Source organism: Hevea brasiliensis, chromosome 15, assembly GCF_030052815.1.
Source record: "Hevea brasiliensis isolate MT/VB/25A 57/8 chromosome 15, ASM3005281v1, whole genome shotgun sequence".
Lineage (NCBI taxonomy): Eukaryota > Viridiplantae > Streptophyta > Magnoliopsida > Malpighiales > Euphorbiaceae > Hevea > Hevea brasiliensis.
This window is the reverse complement of record NC_079507.1, coordinates 73,045,130-73,063,637: the sequence shown is the minus strand read 5'-3', so window position 1 is coordinate 73,063,637 and position 18,508 is coordinate 73,045,130. Positions and strand designations below refer to the sequence as shown.

Sequence of the window (18,508 nt, the reverse complement as noted above, 5' to 3'; positions counted from 1 at the left end):
GGGTTATGCTAAAAGTAGGGGTGGCAACAGTCAGGTCTGAAGTTTGATTGGTTTTGGATTGATATCAGCGATCTTGGTTTAAGATTCATGGGAATTATAATTTGATTGTATGGTTTTCATCGGTTTTGATCTTAGTTCGATTTCAAATTTAACTTGATTTTATTTGATTTCAAATAGTTAAAATAAAAAAAAAATGTTTATTTTGTAAAATAAAAATAATTAATTTGAAATTAAATCAATTAATTTCAATTTTAATTAGAATATACTATGAAATAATTTATAATTTTAAAAAATTACTGAATTTATTTGACAGTGAGATTTATATTTAAGAATTTGAGTAATTCTTGAACAATTGGAGGATATACTCTCATGCTCTATTTATTCTTACAGATACAAAGACTACATTTACTATTGTTCAAATTTCTTCGTAACTGTCTAAAGAAGATTTAGTAAATATCATTCCACGATAGTGATAATTTATCTTATTTCATTTCAATTGAAAATCAAACCATATTCAAATCTAGCCGAAATGATTCAAATCAATAAAAAATTGAAGGTTAGGCGAGCGGATTTCTTGGTTAGGATAGGATCATTAATCCGAGAAATTTTTTTTTTTCAAAGAGAAAATGAATTTTAGGCTGATAAAATTTATTGATCAATAATCACAGGCTAGGAGATTACAATTTTAGGCCATCAAAAGTAATACATGTTAACCTAGGTTTATTGATTTTATATGATTCATATTTCATCGTGCCACCACTTGATTTTTCTGTTTCTTTTCTTTTCCTAGAAAATCATAGAGACCATAAATGGACCCAAACACCCCAAAAAGCATATCTCCCAAATCCAACCAAACCCATTAATTTTACAACCTAATAAAATCAATTAAATCAAATCAAATCAAATCAAACCAATTTAAGCATACCCTAAATTTGAGGTACACATGTATAATGCATGTGTCTTTTTGCCTTTCAACCACCCACAAATAAGGGCAATATTTTGATAATAGGACACTCATGATTTTGATGCTTCACAGCAGTGTACAATACACAGAGAGGACGAAATGTGCCACTGCCCTTGATCCCTAACACACCAACCACCATCAATGTTGCCAATTGATTCCACCTTTTCTTGTTATTGGACTTAAAGTCATACCATGCCTTGCTTCTATTTGCAGAAACTCTCATTTATTATTGATGTCAATGATGATCCAGGTGACCATTTTATTATGTAATTGTGCATGCTGAATTTAAAGACGTCAATTATATATTTTTTTCCTTGTGAAACCAATTTGGAAAGTTGAAGCACACATGAACACGAAATTTTATAATTATTATATCTGATCATAATAATTTAAATTTTGTATTCAATTAATAATTCAATTTAATGTGGGAGAGGGGAAGGAAAATCTTGATTCAATAATTTGATGAAAATATTTTAAATATTTTTTTCAACTTTATAACAATAATTTCATTATTTAGAATACCACTTTCTCTATTTTCCACTATATCCATTTCCATTTCCTTAAAATATATTTTTTTTCCTTTTTTCTTTTTCATTTTCATTGCAACTAAAAACTGTGGAGAGAGATATGAGAATCTACCCATTTCCCAATTTTTTAACCTCAATCATAAATTTTTTTTCTTTTTGTTCCAAATTTCTTGTCCCTATCTAAAAAGTTTCAAATAACGATAGCCACAAATTCTGTTCAAAGACGTTACACGATTCAAGAATCACCCACCATTGCGCGCATGTATGATTAACTTGCCAACTTTAGGGTCACCTTAGTCCGGATATGAAAATCTGTTTGGTTGGAATAATTTAATTAGAAAATTTAAAGTTTCCTATAATCATAAAAATGTATTAAAAATATATCTAAAAAATAATATTCATATTTAAAGAATTATTAGATACACTTAGTATTTATATATCCTCCCTCGTATAATATATAATACTCACCTTCTACAATCAAAGAATAATTTATTTTTTATTTTTGTATGAAGTATTATTTTAATACTCTAAGTAAATTTTAGAATATTTTCCTTATTGTTGTACTTTGTAAAAGTGTAATTCTTGTGAAATAGACTATTTTGAATCAAATGAGACCAATATATACGAGTGGCAAAAGTTATTGAATTCGATTTGACTTGTTTTAAATTTGATTAATTTTTTTTGATATCACTTTAACCTTCGTCTTGCGTGAGGAGATAGAGACATAAGTATCTTCTCTCTACATAATAATATATTATTATTTTTTATTAAAAAAAAATTTATTTTTATGTATTTATCTATTTAAAATTATAATTTAAAAAAATATAAATATATTATTAAAATTATATTTAAAATTTATATTTCAACTTATATTTTACTTTTAACAAATAAATTTATATTATATAATCATAAATTGAAATGAGAAATAAAAAAAAATCCCATTAGAAAATTTATCCATTTTTCAGTGAATAAATCTCACACCGATTCTGAACTTATGTAAAATAAGAATTTATTTATTTATTAAATAAATAAATTTTATATATTTATATTTTAAAATTATAATAAATTTGCTCTAAATAAAAATTTCTCCTAAACAGAGGGGGCAATCCGGCAACGTTCCTAAATATATACTCACCACATTTATTATTATTATATTTGGAGGGAAAAATGAAAGTTAATAGTAGAGAATAGCGTAGGGAATCTCACACTAACAAGGAAGAAGAGACTGTTGAAAATGGATAAAAAGAAACAAAAACAGGAAGAGGCCAATCACAATGAAAACAAGAAAAGTCTGCGATGGTATTTTTGTCTCAAAAACAATCCTTTCCCAGAGATAGAAAATCCCAAGTCGCATTATAATATTACATCTTGGTTGTTCCAGGTTTTGCGAACTGTTGCAGGCAAAACCAGGGAGAGAGAAAGAGACTGGGTGAGTTTTGTTTTTAACAGCTCGTGGAAAGAGAGAGTTTAAAGAGAGTGAAAAAGAGAGGCTGTTTTGTCAGGTTTTGTCTTTAGGTGGGTTCAACCTTGTGATATCCTTGCCTCGTTGTCTCTGTGTAGTTGGCCATTAACTTGTCCTTTAGAGTTTTGATGGACTCACCGAGGTACCTCATTTGCTTTTTCTCTTCATTCTTAAAAACATTTCCTTCGCCAAAAAGTACGGTTTTTTTCCTCCATTAATATTGTGCTCGTCACCTATTCATCTTTTCTCCTTCTTCACTCTTCCTCTTATCTACAGAAACACTGTAGCTAAGGATAGAAACAAGGAATGAATAGTCCTGCAAGCCTTGAGCCAGATTCTGATGACTTTGTTGAGGTTGATCCTACTGGGAGATATGGAAGAGTAAATTACATATCCTCTTTCTTGCATTCTTTTTGTTGTTCATTTCCTTCTCTGAAAATTTCTGAATAAATTTGAGACCTGTTTTTTTTTTCCTCCTTCTTGCAGTACAATGAAATTCTTGGCAAAGGAGCTTCAAAGACAGTGTATGGACTTTCTTTTTTTAATTTCTTTTTTCTCACTTTCGTGCAAACCCCTCTCGAGTTTCTTCCAACTTTGGACTATTTTGGTGGATTCGCTTTTAAAATTTACTTCTTTTCTTTTTAATTTCTTTTTTGAATGTGATATATTTGTTGTTGCAGTTATAAAGCCTTTGATGAGTATGAAGGAATTGAGGTGGCATGGAATCAGGTGAAGCTCTATGATTTCCTCCAACGTCCTGAAGATCTTGAGAGGCTTTACTGTGAAATTCACCTACTCAAGACCTTGAAACATGAGAATATCATGAAATTCTACACTTCTTGGGTTGATGCAGCTAACAGGAACATCAACTTTGTCACTGAGATGTTCACCTCTGGTACTCTCAGACAGTAAGCATTAATACAAGTTTCTAAAACTCTAGTCTTTCATTCTGTTGGTTTTCTTTCATCTGGATCTTTGAATTTTCAATGTTGGTGAGTTTCATTTTTCATATGAATTCTATCTTTAGGTATAGGTTAAAACACAAGAGAGTAAATATTAGAGCTGTGAAGTATTGGTGTAAGCAGATATTGAAGGGGCTTCTCTATCTCCATAGCCATAACCCTCCTGTAATCCACAGAGATCTCAAGTGTGACAACATTTTTGTTAATGGCAACCAAGGAGAAGTCAAGATTGGGGATCTTGGTCTCGCTGCAATCCTTAAGAAATCCTATGCTGCTTGTTGCGTTGGTAAGTAAAGTCTCAAAAGAACTCTCTTATTTCCTCCGGTCTTATCAATTATCATATTAAATTTGATAGTTTTGCTTGTACTTTGAGGCTATTCATTTTACTACTTTTCTCTTTCAGAATGCTATATTAAATCAGAAACTTCAGCTTTTCAAATTTCAAATGGATTGTGAATTTTTTATTTCTTTTGATTTTTTTCTTCTTTCTTTCACTCAGGAACGCCAGAGTTCATGGCTCCAGAGGTGTACGAAGAGGAATACAATGAATTAGTTGACATATATTCTTTTGGGATGTGTGTGTTGGAGATGGTTACCTTCGAATATCCATATAGTGAATGCAGCCACCCTGCTCAGATATACAAGAAAGTTATATCTGTACGAATTAAAAACCCTTATCTTTATGTTTTCATGTTGAGTTTTTTCTTCAGAAACCCTTTTCACAAAATTGCATTTTTGATATAGGGGAAAAAACCAGATGCTCTATACAAAGTAAAGGATCCAGAGGTGCGACAATTTGTTGAAAAATGTCTAGCAACCGCGTCAAGTAGACTCTCTGCCAGAGAACTTTTGGAGGACCCTTTTCTCCAAATTGATGATTATGGATATGATTTGACGTCATTAGATTACCAGGGTGATTGTAATGAAATAGGTGCTCTAGTAAGACAACCTTTCTATGGAATTAATCACACTAGCAACTCTTTGACTAATGGTTATGCCCATTATCTTTGTTATGGTCCTGAGAATGAAATAGAGTACCATAAAGTTGAATATGAACCAACTGAAATTGATCTCCTTTTTTGTCAAGAAGATGAACATTTTGAAAATGTTGACATTACAATCAAAGGTAGGAGGAGAGAGGATGATGGCATCTTCTTGAGGCTCAGAATTGCAGATGAAGAAGGTTAGTAAATTTGTAATTTTCTGTTCTAATATTATGCTTCTACATAATAATTGAGACCATAATTCAGCATATGAACTGTATCAAGAACTTGAATCTTCTATGTAGGTTGCATTCGAAACATCTACTTCCCATTTGATATTGAGACTGACACTGCTCTGAGCGTTGCAGCTGAGATGATTTCTGAGCTTGATATCACTGATCAAGATGTGTTGAAGATAGCAGATATGATCGATGGTGAAATTGCAAGCTTGGTACCTGAATGGAGAAGAGGACAGGAGAAAGAGGAAAGTCTACAGTGTGCAAATGCAACTTTCTGTCAAAATTGTGCTTCATACGGTTACCTGTTGGATTATTTGTCGTCAAATAGTCCAGGAGCCAAGAACTTGCAAGTTCTTCAATGTTCTAAACATGGAAGTGCTAATCTACATGGCCGATTTGAGGAGATCACATACCAAATTGAAGGGCCAGAAAAATGTCCCAGCACTGACTGTGCACCATTTGGATCAAGCCAATCCAATGGCATAAGTTATACGGACATCTGGGCTCAGCGAGATGCCCCAGAGTTAAGTTCACAAGGATTAAGAGAGATTCATTGTGATGATGAGGGAAATGATGCAGTGGACCAATCAATCTTTGAAAAGGAAGAGAGAATCATAAATATGGAGAGTTTTTCTGAATCCAACACAACAAATTGTGTCTCTTCAAGCGTTTCGGCAGCTTGTGCTCACTGGGATGATTATGAGAATGAAATTAGGCAAGAACTGAGATGGCTTAAAGCAAAATATCAGATGCAGTTAAGGGAGCTTAGAGACCAACAATTGAGAGTCAAATCAAAACCATCAAGCCCAGATCCTAATTCAGATAACAAAGATCACAATATGGACAATGGAGTTCATTTGCCTTCAATTTTGACTAAAGTAAAGAGAGAGGAATATAAACCTTCCCTGAAATCTCTCCCCTCTGGGAAGCATCTCAATTCAACTTTCCTTACGGATGCGGAGAAGAGATGTGCCAACTTAGAATACCAAGTAGTCCAAAATTTCGAGGCAATCAACAGGGGATACAGCCCTGAGCAAATGGTAACTGCTAAGAGTTTCTACACTGGAGATTTACTTCCATATCCTCTTCACAGGGCAACCTCCCTTCCAGTTGATGCTCTTGATGTTTAATAACTGCACAGTTTTCTACCCACTTCACCAAGTGTGTCATTAATAGCTAGGATGCTTCTCTCTTTTGATAAGGAAAAAAAAGAGGCGATGAAAAATTGAAATTAGCTGTACAAGCAGAGATGTGGTTTTTACAGCTTTCACAGTCTCTCTCCACATAGGATGTGTTCACTTGGGTAAACATTGAATGTACATTACAAATTAACATCCAAATGAACAAGTTTCCTCAAATTCTGTCTCACATCTCCTAAAATGAGAGAGTTTCCTCCTATGTTCCCATTATCTCCATTGGATACTCTGAACTTCTATGAATAATTACTCCCGGTTGGCCAGTTGAATGCTCTTGGACAGGAAAATATCAGTAGCATGATCGCGTCAGTCTTCGTGTTCTGGTTGTATTCTCTCTTTTACCCTGGAAAGGCTGAAAAAAAAAAAGAAAAAGCCTTCACGAGTTCTATAGCTGGGACCATTAGATCATAAACAAACAGTTACCACTCTCTCTACAGATGGCCAGTTTTGCATCTTCCAACCCCTCTATTTCTCTACCAACTTTCACAAAGTAAACTTTGAAAGTACTGGTAATTCAAGGAAAATTAGAGGGTATTTTGAATATGAAAAGTAGAATGGTCCCAAGTCCTTCATTGCTTTCTGTGATTCAATATCCCAAACCTAACAGCCCTGCCTACCATGTGATGAGTTCTGCATATTCAAATTGACAACTTGAGCTAGATATTTCACGGGTATGTGGCTGATGCAAGATATGGCACTATACCCATAGGATCGATGTACGCCTACAATGTCCGGTAACTGTGGGCCACTAAGGAGGAATCCATCAAAAAGCATGAAATGCCAAAAAAATTTTACCTTCCAAATGGGGGCGAACGAAGAGTGACACTGTTGGCTGATAATTACAATTGTGATCAAATCTAAACTAATCCCAACTTGCGATAAACCCAACTAATAATGATGATATTGTACATGTACTATGAATGATTAATTAATGGAAAGAAGAAGAAGGGTTGGTTGAATAGAAGAAATGGGAAAGAAGTGGAATCTTCAAATCTTGCATGCTTTTTCCCTTACTTTTCTAATTATTCATTAAAGTTAGATTATGAATTACTTGCTTTTGGGAACTTTAGGTCTATTCTAAACCATGGCTGTGAACTAGACATTAGGAAAAAAGTTGAGTCATGGAGAAAAGTAATCTAACACGTAGAGAGATCCCTTTATCACTATCCTATTTACTACTTTTTAAAAGAGTCCTTGCAAGCCCGGCTTCCATGTTCAATTCAACACCAGAATGCAGAGGGAAAAAAGAAAAAACTCAAAGCAAGATCTCCAGCTCATGATGTGAATTATAAACAGATGAAAGCAGGTAGTATCATAATATTGCCTAGATGTCCTAGTGTAGCATTACCCTTAATCTTTTGGCACTAAGGTCTACCTTTATGAATTATTGTCCTTCCTTTCCTGGCCGCCTCTTAATATGACCCACCCAACTGTAATACTATGCCTCATTATATTAGTTTAAATTGCCCAAAGCTAATTATCGAGGAGAGATAAGATGGAACAACTCGCAAATATATTATAACTAAATTATATCTGAGTTTGACATATCTTTTACGCTTTGCTTGAAATGAAAGAAGATTCTAAATTAATTCTGTATTATTTTTATTTTATTAAACAAAAAATAACTCTCCATTACTAACTTTTAATGTGTTAAGAGTATAAAATAAATAAATTAATAAATTCATGCACATGATGTAAGACCCCAGTTCATAAGGTCCCACCCGCCACTGTGTTATTTTGGGTAAAACCCACTCAGGAATCAGTAATCTAATCTGCTGCATCATCATGTATTTTGATTATTAACATTGCTTAACGAGATTATCTAGTGATGGATTTGGCTTATGAAATTTAAATATGAAGAGATAATCATAAGCTTGAGAACAAATAAACACCAGAAATAATTAGAAGATAGTCAATCTAGCTAGCTTATAGCTCCTTATGAGTTATGGCATTGCCGTTCACCGGGATCTTCTTCATCATGTCTGAACGGATAACATCAAGATGTAGTTATTGACCTCAAAGATGGGTAATTTGTTAGCAATTCCTGCTCTGACAAAGTATCATTCTCATCCTGTGGAGTCCAAAGCACCTCTAAAGCCTAGTAGAATTAAAGACAGCTTTATTAAAAACTTAAATTATATATGAAACATAAGTACAATTGGTGTATTGCCACTATAATTACTGATTAGCCTAATTCAGGTAGGTGAGGGGGTAGGAATTCTGATAAGGTTCAACTGAAAAAAATTACCAGAATTTTGCAATTATCAATGGTCTTCAAACATTGCAGGATTTCCTTGACATCATTGGTGCTTCTAATGGCAGGAACTTTGGGTACGCTTTTGATAGCCATCAAGATTGTAACCTGAGAATGAACTCAAACAAGAAAAACGAGAATAGCTAAAGGGCAAAGGCAACTTAAACCATGGGCCGTAGTAGCTTGGGAGAAGTAAAGCATATTCTACCACCGTGTAGTGAAGGTCGACATTGTTAAAATTTCGCAGTAATTCTATGTTAAATTTGGCACGTTCTTGCCTTGACAATTGGTTAAATCGCTCTATCAAATCATCATCGCTCCATTTCCATTCCATTTGTACAAAATTCGCATAAATATATGTATTCAAATTGAGATGATATGAACTTGTTAACTTACAGATGAATATGCAGAGATGAAGTATTGTGAATGCTGGAGTAATGCAAGTGTGGTCATAAAAAAAAAATTATAAAGTAAAATAAATTTAATTATTCGTTTCATTTGGCATACAGAGTTAACATTAATTATAAATTATACCAAAAATTTGCATTCTAAATTTGTGATTAACCTACCAATATGTGACGCCATCCATCCACTGAAGATTTGCTTGTGGCTTTTGCATTTTAATTGATGTGCCTTTGCAGTGAACCAGCCTCTCCTCCTGCCTTTGCAGTTTAATTTTATTATTTTATTAATTAAAAAAAAGGACAAATTAAAATATTTATTCGCCATATCAAATTTCTGAAAACTAGTGAGAACGGTAAACAGAAAGCAGAGAAGGCATTATGGGCTGAGGCCATGCCTCGTAAAAAGGCCATATCAACTAACAGCCAATAACCCAATTCAGTAGGACTAATACCAGTCCATTATTAATTCATTTAATAATTGCGATTGACAAAATATAGTTGATTTTGTTTGAAGAAAAAAAAAAATCTTAATTTTCTTTTTCGAATATCCTTAAAGTTGGCCCAGATTATTAATAAGAAAATAATTCAAATTTAAGCAGTTGATGGAAATCATAGGTATATTTGAATATTAATTAAAAAGAAAAACAAATAAGAACTGGATACCTAGTGAAAATGCTAACAAGAGAAAGCACGTATGCAAGTGCTATTGTTATTAGGAGTACAATAAGAGCAGCCTTCATGGTTGCTATAAATCAATGCTCTGAAAGCTAAGGTATTTGATTAATGGAGTTTAAATTTTCTACGCTATATCAGTATATGAAAGCAAAACAAGGGCAAAAAGTGTTGACTGTTATGTGAGCTCCTACGAAAACTAAAAAATTCTCGTCACTATCTGTTCATTTATTTATCTATTTATATACGAGACTACACCCTTTAATTTTCATTGAATGCTTGGAAATTGATGTTGAGAGCCTCCAGTCACTCATTCTTGTGCTACTCCAACTTGAACCTGGTTTAGGAACATATGCCACTATTTGTATAAAAATTGCGTACCCATGTGCATTATGTTTTCAGTGTATCATATATATTTTCTTTAAGATGTTGCAGAATCTCGCATCTCATGTGTTATAAACGAGTATAAGTACTTTATAGTGCATCTTGTTGGCACATTGTCAGGTGGAGAGATTAGTCCACAAAGTGCTATACTCATACATAGCACTGGAGTTAAAGGTTAACTGTTGACACTTGACCCGTATGACAAACAATGGAGATTCTTAATTTATTATTTCATTAATATAAATTTCATAAGTTAACATATGCAATTATTAGACATATCATCCTAAAAAAATATTTCAATTAAGGGAGATTTGATTTCAATTAACTTCAGTTTGATTCTAATGGCGGACAAAGGGAATTTCTAAAATTAGTTTAGCCATCTCTTGATTCTTGAAACGGTCAAATATTCTCTCCAACTGAGGGCACAGTTTTGATAATTCAATTTGACTTTGAAGTTTGAACAAATCTGCATTTTTCTGTTCTTTGGCAACTAAGCATTGGCCTGTCAAGCTAGGCATTTCATCTAACAGAAACATACCAATATTGAAAAATTAAGCAAACGATGATTGTGAGATCATACCTGCTGAGCCATAATAACGCTGCCTCTGTTGTGCATATACTCAATAGACAACCATTGAAACAGCTCCTACCACAGCAGCCAGCAGCAGTTATAATAACAGCTTCCTTCCCTCTTCTTCATCTTCTCATTTTGAGATGAAAATGAACTGAACCCTCTGCTTCCATGGCGTTAATGATTTGGTGTTGGGAAATGCGACGACGAATGAGAAGATGGTGATGATCGCTTAGAGAAAGATTTGCTGCCCATCTTGCCACCAGAAGCAGCAAAAGCCATGAAAAGGGATAGTCATAAAAACGGAGTAAGTGCATGAATTGTAGGTTTTGGTGATTCCATTTTCAAGTGTGGGCCTGGAACAGTGGAGAGCGGGGATCGTGTGCCTAAGGGTAGAGAGGAAACTTAGCGGGTGGTAAGTTTTTTTTTTTTTTTTTTCTCCGTGTGGATAGGTTGGCGCCTTCCACTGGGTCTGTTGGTATCCCACACAGATATTGAAAAGCCTATAAATACCCTTTGATTTCCAAGGGTGAGTTTTATTTAGGTGGTCTATGTGGTAACAATTCATGATGTTTAACTGTTTATATCAATTGGCTGTATGTAAGAACGGTGGTAAACCCAAATTTTTTTTCAAAAATATAATACTTCTTTCTTTTGTAAATTTTTTTTAATAATTCTTAAATTAATTTTTTAGTTATATTATATCGAATATTAAGTGAATAACTATTATTCATTTTATTTGAATTAAATGAGAATAATTTACTTATATAAATTTTATTTTGTATTTTTAAAAAATAAATAATATGTTAAATGTTTAAGTTATGGTAGCTCATTTTATCTCAATTTAGTATCTATGAATATAATATTTAAATTCATATACTGTAGGGGTGAGGGGACGTGAGGCGAAATATCATCCATTAGAATTATATAAAATGCACCAAGTAATGCCCAGGAAAGATGGTGGAGTCACAATGGTATCACTTAAGTACCACCTCCTTAGACAGCATTTCCTAGACATGCACTTCATACAATCCTAATAGAATCAAACCACTGGTAAGTACCGTCTTCCCATAACGCTACCACGGTACTAAGGATTTATGCCACGAAGGCATAGATAGACAGGAGTCGCCACCCGGGTAATAACCGGGACATATTCAGTGTTTCTTCCGAGGGTCATGGATGGCAACTTACTCCTTGCAGAGTTTCCACAACCGTCATTACCATAGCCCAATGTCTAGGTTCGGGATAGTGGGTACGTAAGGGGAAGGTGTTAGGCACCCCTTACGCCTGGTCTAACCTCGTTAATTCGAGTGCCAGTCCTCTACTAATGTTTCTAGAAGTCTTGTTTATTATTCCTTTATTAAACTTTATCCTAAAAAATGCAATTCTAATCCTACACACGCAAGTAATTCACAAAAGGGTGGTTGTTTACACACAATTTTCATGCACAAGTAATTCTTATCTATGGGGTTGCTAATTATTTAAATGATATTTACCAGATGACTAAAATTAATTTATTATTGAGAATTTAATTTACAAACAAATTCAATTTCAAATAACCCTACGTTTCTATTTAACCTAATTAATTAATTTTCACCAAGTTACCCTAAGGATAATTAAACTAAGTTAATTATGTACATGTGTAATTTATTCTAATATCACATAAGTCCCAAACAATCACAACCTAAAAAAGATTTCTAACATGCAAATTTATTTTACAATTACCAAGTATTAAATTAAATTTATTTTACATGCCAATGTTAGTTTAATTTACAAACAAGATTAATTTTAATTTACAAAGTATTTATTTAAATTAATTACATGCAAAAGTCAGTTAAATTAAAAACAAAGTTAATTTTAATTTACCAAATAAAAGTTCTATTATTACTACAATTTCATACCAATGGTTATTCGAGAAGTTTAGAGCTACTTACCTGTTGGTAAATGCAGTTGCCATTGGGGCAAGCTACCCTTAAAAAAGGGTCTTCTCTGAGTATGGCAATGATATCCCTGGCTTACTCCCGTTTAGCTCCATATAAGCTCCACACAAATGCCCTCTTTGGTACTTACCTTAGAGCTACTTACCAATTTTGTTTGTAATAAAAAAAATAAAGAAACTAAAGAAAATAAAAGAAATAAAGAAAATATTAATAACAATTTACATTAGATTCTAACTCTAGTCTCCTAAAGGGTTAAGATTCCTAATTAGTTACAACTACCTAATGGTCTAAGTCTTCTAACATGATCCAAATACTTTATAACACTTCTTGAATTAAAAGAATACAGAAAATAGATCAAATATCAATTAAAACCTAAGAAAATACAAGAACATGCATAAATATACAATTTTCAAATTCTGGCAGATTAACAGTAGCAAGAAATTCGATTTTTTAAAAATAGTTAAACATGCTTAAAAATCGTAAAAAAATTACAGAAGATAGCCTACATATCATACAATAACATAAAATTTATAAATCAAACAAAACCCTAGCCGAATGATCTATATAAATCGTAACTCTTCTAAGTGACAGAATCGTACTACTTTTTTGTAAAATTCATAACTCATTAACCACAAAAGATATGAATGCAAAACCAATTGGAAAAGATTCATAAGATTCTGAAGTTAATTTTAGACACTAGATTTGCACAAAAATATTAAGGAACAAGGGAGATATGGGCTCCACAAGTCGGATATCCTGCAAATCAGATTTTACAGGAACCCTAACTTCAAACAGCCATAACTTACAAAATATTAAAGCTTTTTTAGTGATTCTTGAGCCTAAAGTTAATGGAATTTCGTGTAGAATATGAATATAATTTTTACAAATTTTTTACAGATTCAGAAAATAAAGAAAACTAATAAAAATACGAGAGACAGAAACTAAACATGTGCAGAGTTGTGTATCCCCTCAAATTAAACATGATTACATGATCTATATGAACATATAAAATAAATTGAAGACAAAGAGCATAGAATTAAAATATTGTGTGGCATAGATCTTGAAAAGAAAAGAAAACAACAAAAACTGACCTTCCAGAAATCTTGTATGAAAATCTTCTTGAATAAAAGAAAAAATAAGGAAGAACTCAAAGAGTCTTGAATATCTCTAAATTTCCTATAGCTCTGAATTTTCTCTTCCTCTTTCCTCTCATCCTCCCCTTCTTCTCTTCTCTAGTAGGGTATTTATAGGGTTTTGGGAGAGAGGTGTGATAGGGTTTGGAGTCTTAGGGTGATAAAGTTTAGACGACTTAAACAACTGCGATTGCAGAATTCGAATAAGACTGGAATATGGGTGAGGTTTTTCAATCAATAGGAAGACAGGAAAAAATGGAAGGCACCAATAGGGAATGAGGAAGAGGTGTGGTAGGATTTGGAGTCTTAGGGTGATAAAGTTTAGACGACTTAAACAACTGCGATTGCAGAATTCGAATAAGACTGGGATATGGGTGAGGTGTTTCAACCAATAGGAAGACAGGAAAAAATGGAAGACACCAATAGGGAGTGAGAAAGAGGTGTGGGGTCAAGGAGGAGAGAGATATTTTGTTATTTTAATTTTTAGAAAATAATTAAATGGATCCCATTTAAAATTCCTAACTAGGCTTTCTTAGGCCCATAGAGCCCAATTAAACTTAATTAGATCCATTTAAGAACTACCCATATTAAATTTAAACAAAATAAAATTTTATTTAAATTTAATTAAATTAATTTTCCCAAAACTTTATTATCATTTTTATTTTTTTCAAGATCATGCCACGGAATTAATAATTCAGCTTCATGCCTCCAATTACATCTTACAGTTATATAATTTTTCATCATCGGGTTTCCCACGGCCTCAATGCACATACTCATCATAAAATAAGGGTCTACAGTTTGCCCCCCACTTTGGCGAAAGTTGAAATCAATGCGAAAACATTGCTAAAGTTTCGTCAAAGTGAAACTCAAATTTCTAATAACTATGAAACATTGGCTATGAGGATCAAGTATATCTTGCTCGGTCGACATACTCTATGTTATGAGACTAGCTACGGTCTCATAATAGTAATAATTGTGTCATGTGAAAAACGAGTGTATCTTGCTCTGTCGATACACTCTGCGTCATGAGACTAGCTATGGTCTCATAACAGTGATAACTGTGTCATGTGAAAATTGAGTGTGTTCTGTCAATACACTCTGTGTTATGAGACTAGCTACGGTCTCATAACAGTGATAACTGTGTCATGTGAAAATTGAGTGCATCTTGCTCTGTCGATACACTCTGTGTTATGAGACTAGCTACGATCTCATAACAGTGATAACTTTGTAATGTGAAAATCGAATGCATCTTACTCTGTCGATACACTCTGCATCATGAGACTAGCTACGGTCTCATGATAATGGAAACTCTGTGTTTTGAAATGTTGTGGATTCGTATTTAGGACCGCAGTCCTAAACTACCTACGTATCTCCCTTGCTATCCTGAGGAAGAATCAGACCCACTCGTAGTTCGACACTTGAAACTGTGGTGATGCATGTTCTTCTACGCCTTACACACCTATAGGTGACATGTTGATGTGTGTTCTTCTACGCCTTACCCAACTATGCCATATGCCCTAAACAACGTCTAAGGACTTACCAAAAAATATCTGTTATGAAATGTTATGGGTTCGTATTTAGGATCGCAGTCCTAAACTACCTACGTATCCCCCTCGCTATCCTGAGGAAGAATCAGACCCCCTCGTAGTTCGACACTTGAAACTGTGGTGATGCATGTTCTTCTACGCCTTACACACCTACAGGTGACATGTTGATGCGTGTTCTTCTACGCCTTACACAACTATGCCATGTGCCCTAAACAATGTCTAAGGACTTACCAAAAAACATCTGTCATGAAATGTTGTGGGTTCGAATTTAGGACCGCGGTCCTAAACTACCTACGTATCCCCCTCGCTATCCTGAGGAAGAATCAGACCCCCTCGTAGTTCGACACTTGAAACTCTGGTGATGCATGTTATGCTATGCCTTACACACCTATAGGTGACATGTTGATGCATGTTCTTCTATGCCTTACACAACTATGTCATGCGCCCTAAACAACGTCTAAGGACTTACAAAAAAATATCTAATTCATGATTTGAAAAAAAAAAAAATTAGTATGACTGGGTCTCAAAATTCTCTCTGATTTTTATGCTTCCTGTATGCTACTTCCTATCATGGGCATGCTAATTTTATTAGATATTCTAAAAAAAACTTAGTCCTCTGGGGGACCTCTTTTTGCAAAAACTTTCTTATAACCTCAAATTTTTTTGAGAAAAATTAATCACCAAAAAAGACTTCCTTAAGGTCACAATATAATTTCTCTCTGATTTTTCTTTTTCTTCTCTCCCCCCATGATTTCTGTCTTGACTCATTTCTCTTCCATGAACTTCATTCTCTGTGCCCTAAGTTTTGCCTGAAATGCCCTTTTGGGTTTTCATCTCAGCGGGCTTGCTCTAACTTTTGCCTAAGCGGCCCTTTCAGGTTTTCCACTTAGCGAGCTCTCTTTTTTTCTTTTCTTTTTCTTGTTCTTTTTCTCTTTTTTTGAAATTAGACAATCACCAGGATATTCATATCAAGCACCTATTCTATCATGCTCACAAGACAATAGGTTAAATCAAAATAATTCAGTTCAATTACTTAATCTTTTGATATATCCCTCAAGACACAAAACATTCACAATCATAATTCAATAAAACCTATTCCTGGTTAATGCAATAAAAATTTCTTTATTTATTCAGGTACACCATTACTCCCTCTTACATTTAGTTTTGCTAAATTTCTAACCTTTCAAAGTTAGAAATAAGCTTTATAACCTGTCGAATGGCCTTTTTAGGTTTTCCATCCAAATCTTCTCTCATCTCTCCTTTTGCCTAGACTGACTTTTGCAGGTCTTCAATCTAGCATTTTTTTTTCTTTTCTTTTTTTTCTTTGACCCTTACTTTTGCCTAGACCGTCTTTTGTAAGTTTACAGCCTAGCGGGCCTATCTCACACAAAGTACCGTTTGAGCTTGTCTAAGTTGACTGGTTCTTGAAATTCATTCCCATCCAGGTCTGATATTCTTACAGCACCTCCTGACAAGATCTTTTTGACTATGTATGGACCATCCCAGTTTGGCTTAAACTTTCCTCTTGGATCAAAAGGGATGGGCCGAGCTTGTTTCAAGACCATGTCTCCCTCTTTGATCTTTCTTGGCTTCACCTTCTTATTAAAGGCTCTTGCTATCTTCCTTTGATAAGCCTGCATATGACACAAGGCTCGCATCCTCTTTTCATCAATCAAAGCTAGTTCTTCATATCTCTTATAGGCCCACTCATTTTCTAGGATCTCATCACTCTTAAGGATTTGACCTCTTGCTTAATGGATAGCACTACTTTAATTCCATACACTAAAGAGAATGGGGTTGCCCTCGTGGATGTCCTTGTAATACTACGATAATCTTAAAGAATATAAGGGAGTTTTTCAGGCCAATCCTTATATGTTTTGAACATTTTTTCCCAACTAGAATATTTCCATTCATATGGGGACCACACATTTCCTGCAAGTATTTCTTTCATTATTTGCTCAACCTGTTTTTCTATCACACATAAGAGTTTGTAGAATTGCCCCCCAGCTAAAATAAGTTGAGTGGCTAATCCATGAATTGTTGCTCTATCTCTTTTGTAGGCTTATTGCGAGTATTCTCTCACTTCCAGAGACCTCCTTATGTCTTCATATCATTTTCCTTCTCCCTCTAGGTCCACTTGTGCTACTACTAATCCTTCATAGCATAAAATTTTACTCCTCATTAGGATAACTGGCTAAGTCAACTTTTGATCACTCTTTTCCTATAGCGACACCAGCGTGGCTTGGGAATCGGCCATCTGATTTTAAGCTCGAGGCATGTGCTTCTTGGTACTTTGTTAACAAGGCTATAAATTTATCTCTTTCTTCTTGGGTTAAATCTTCAGCTAACTTAATGTCTTTAGGATTATTTGGTGTACCCAAATTAATAGAGATCGATTTTGATGCATTAACAAAAATAGATTCTAAATGATTATGAATGCCATGCATATGCCCATTAGAATAAACATCAAACAAGTAAGCAGAAGGACTGGGAATGTTATTGATCTTGGCCTCGAAATCTTTATCAAGTACATCAGAATTGGAAACATCAATATCACTACTGTGACCATTACAAAAAATAGACTCAAACATAGGGGTGTAGCTTTAGGTGTTTGGCTTTTCATGCAGTCCTCAGATCAATGGTGCTGATTTTCTGCTTTAGCTATTTCACATGTGGTAACCCCTAATCATATGTCAAGGTAATTGCCCCCTCTTTCAAGAACTTAGGAGGCTTTAGCTCTTCTTCCTCTTCTGTTAGCTCATAGCCTAAACCATGACTCGTGATCTGCCCCTGCATCTCAAGAAAAGTCACCAGACCATCTATACTTTCTCCTAAGCCTATGCTAAGAAACAACTTCAGCCCTTTCTTCATAGTAGCCACTTTTATATCCATCTAGTTTTTATAGATCCCAACAACTTGAAAATCAGACACTAGTGGAACTGAACCATCTAGTTGTAATGCAATTGTCTCCTCATCAGAATCAGTCCAGACATTCAAAGGACCCTCATCATAGCTAGAATTATCACAAATGTCAACAACCATTATAGACTGAGGTTTATTGGGCTTTTGGATGGGTTGGATAGGTTCACTGGGCTTTTGGATGGGTTTGATAAGTTCATTGGGCTTTTGGATGGGTTGGATAAAGTCAATAATTCTGTTAGGGTTAAATTGGGGTAATGGAGATCATGTAGAGACTTGGTGTAGGTAGAAATTTTGGCTAGGCATAGGGCTTTTGGGTTGATTTTTTGGGTCAATTATCCTTTTGGCATC

General features: G+C 34.2%; 1 protein-coding gene and 1 long non-coding RNA gene across 4 annotated transcripts; one reads left to right on the top strand and one right to left on the bottom strand.

The window, feature by feature from the left end:
- The first annotated feature begins 2,896 nt into the window (after positions 1-2,896).
- LOC110671063 (probable serine/threonine-protein kinase WNK9) lies at positions 2,897-6,596 on the top strand. Of its 3 annotated transcripts, none has more exons than XM_021833437.2 (8): positions 2,897-3,095; positions 3,230-3,334; positions 3,440-3,475; positions 3,634-3,861; positions 3,981-4,201; positions 4,415-4,572; positions 4,660-5,098; positions 5,204-6,596. In XM_021833437.2, the coding sequence occupies exons 2-8, from the start codon at positions 3,294-3,296 to the stop codon at positions 6,265-6,267; spliced, it is 2,187 nt and encodes a 728-aa protein (XP_021689129.2). In that variant the 5' UTR covers positions 2,897-3,095; positions 3,230-3,293; the 3' UTR covers positions 6,268-6,596. The 3 variants fall into 3 exon arrangements, with proteins under 3 accessions (XP_021689129.2, XP_021689128.2, XP_057993229.1); XM_058137246.1 differs by lacking the exon at positions 2,897-3,095 and adding an exon at positions 3,133-3,148; XM_021833436.2 differs by lacking the exon at positions 2,897-3,095 and having other exon boundaries at positions 3,102-3,334; positions 3,440-3,477.
- A 1,494-nt stretch (positions 6,597-8,090) lies between these two features.
- On the bottom strand, positions 8,091-9,260 carry LOC110671065 (uncharacterized). Its single transcript, XR_002498011.2, has 3 exons — positions 9,157-9,260; positions 8,582-8,695; positions 8,091-8,431 (listed from the first exon to the last, which is right to left on the bottom strand). It is a non-coding gene; the product is annotated as an uncharacterized LOC110671065 (long non-coding RNA).
- Between the last annotated feature and the right edge of the window lie 9,248 nt (positions 9,261-18,508).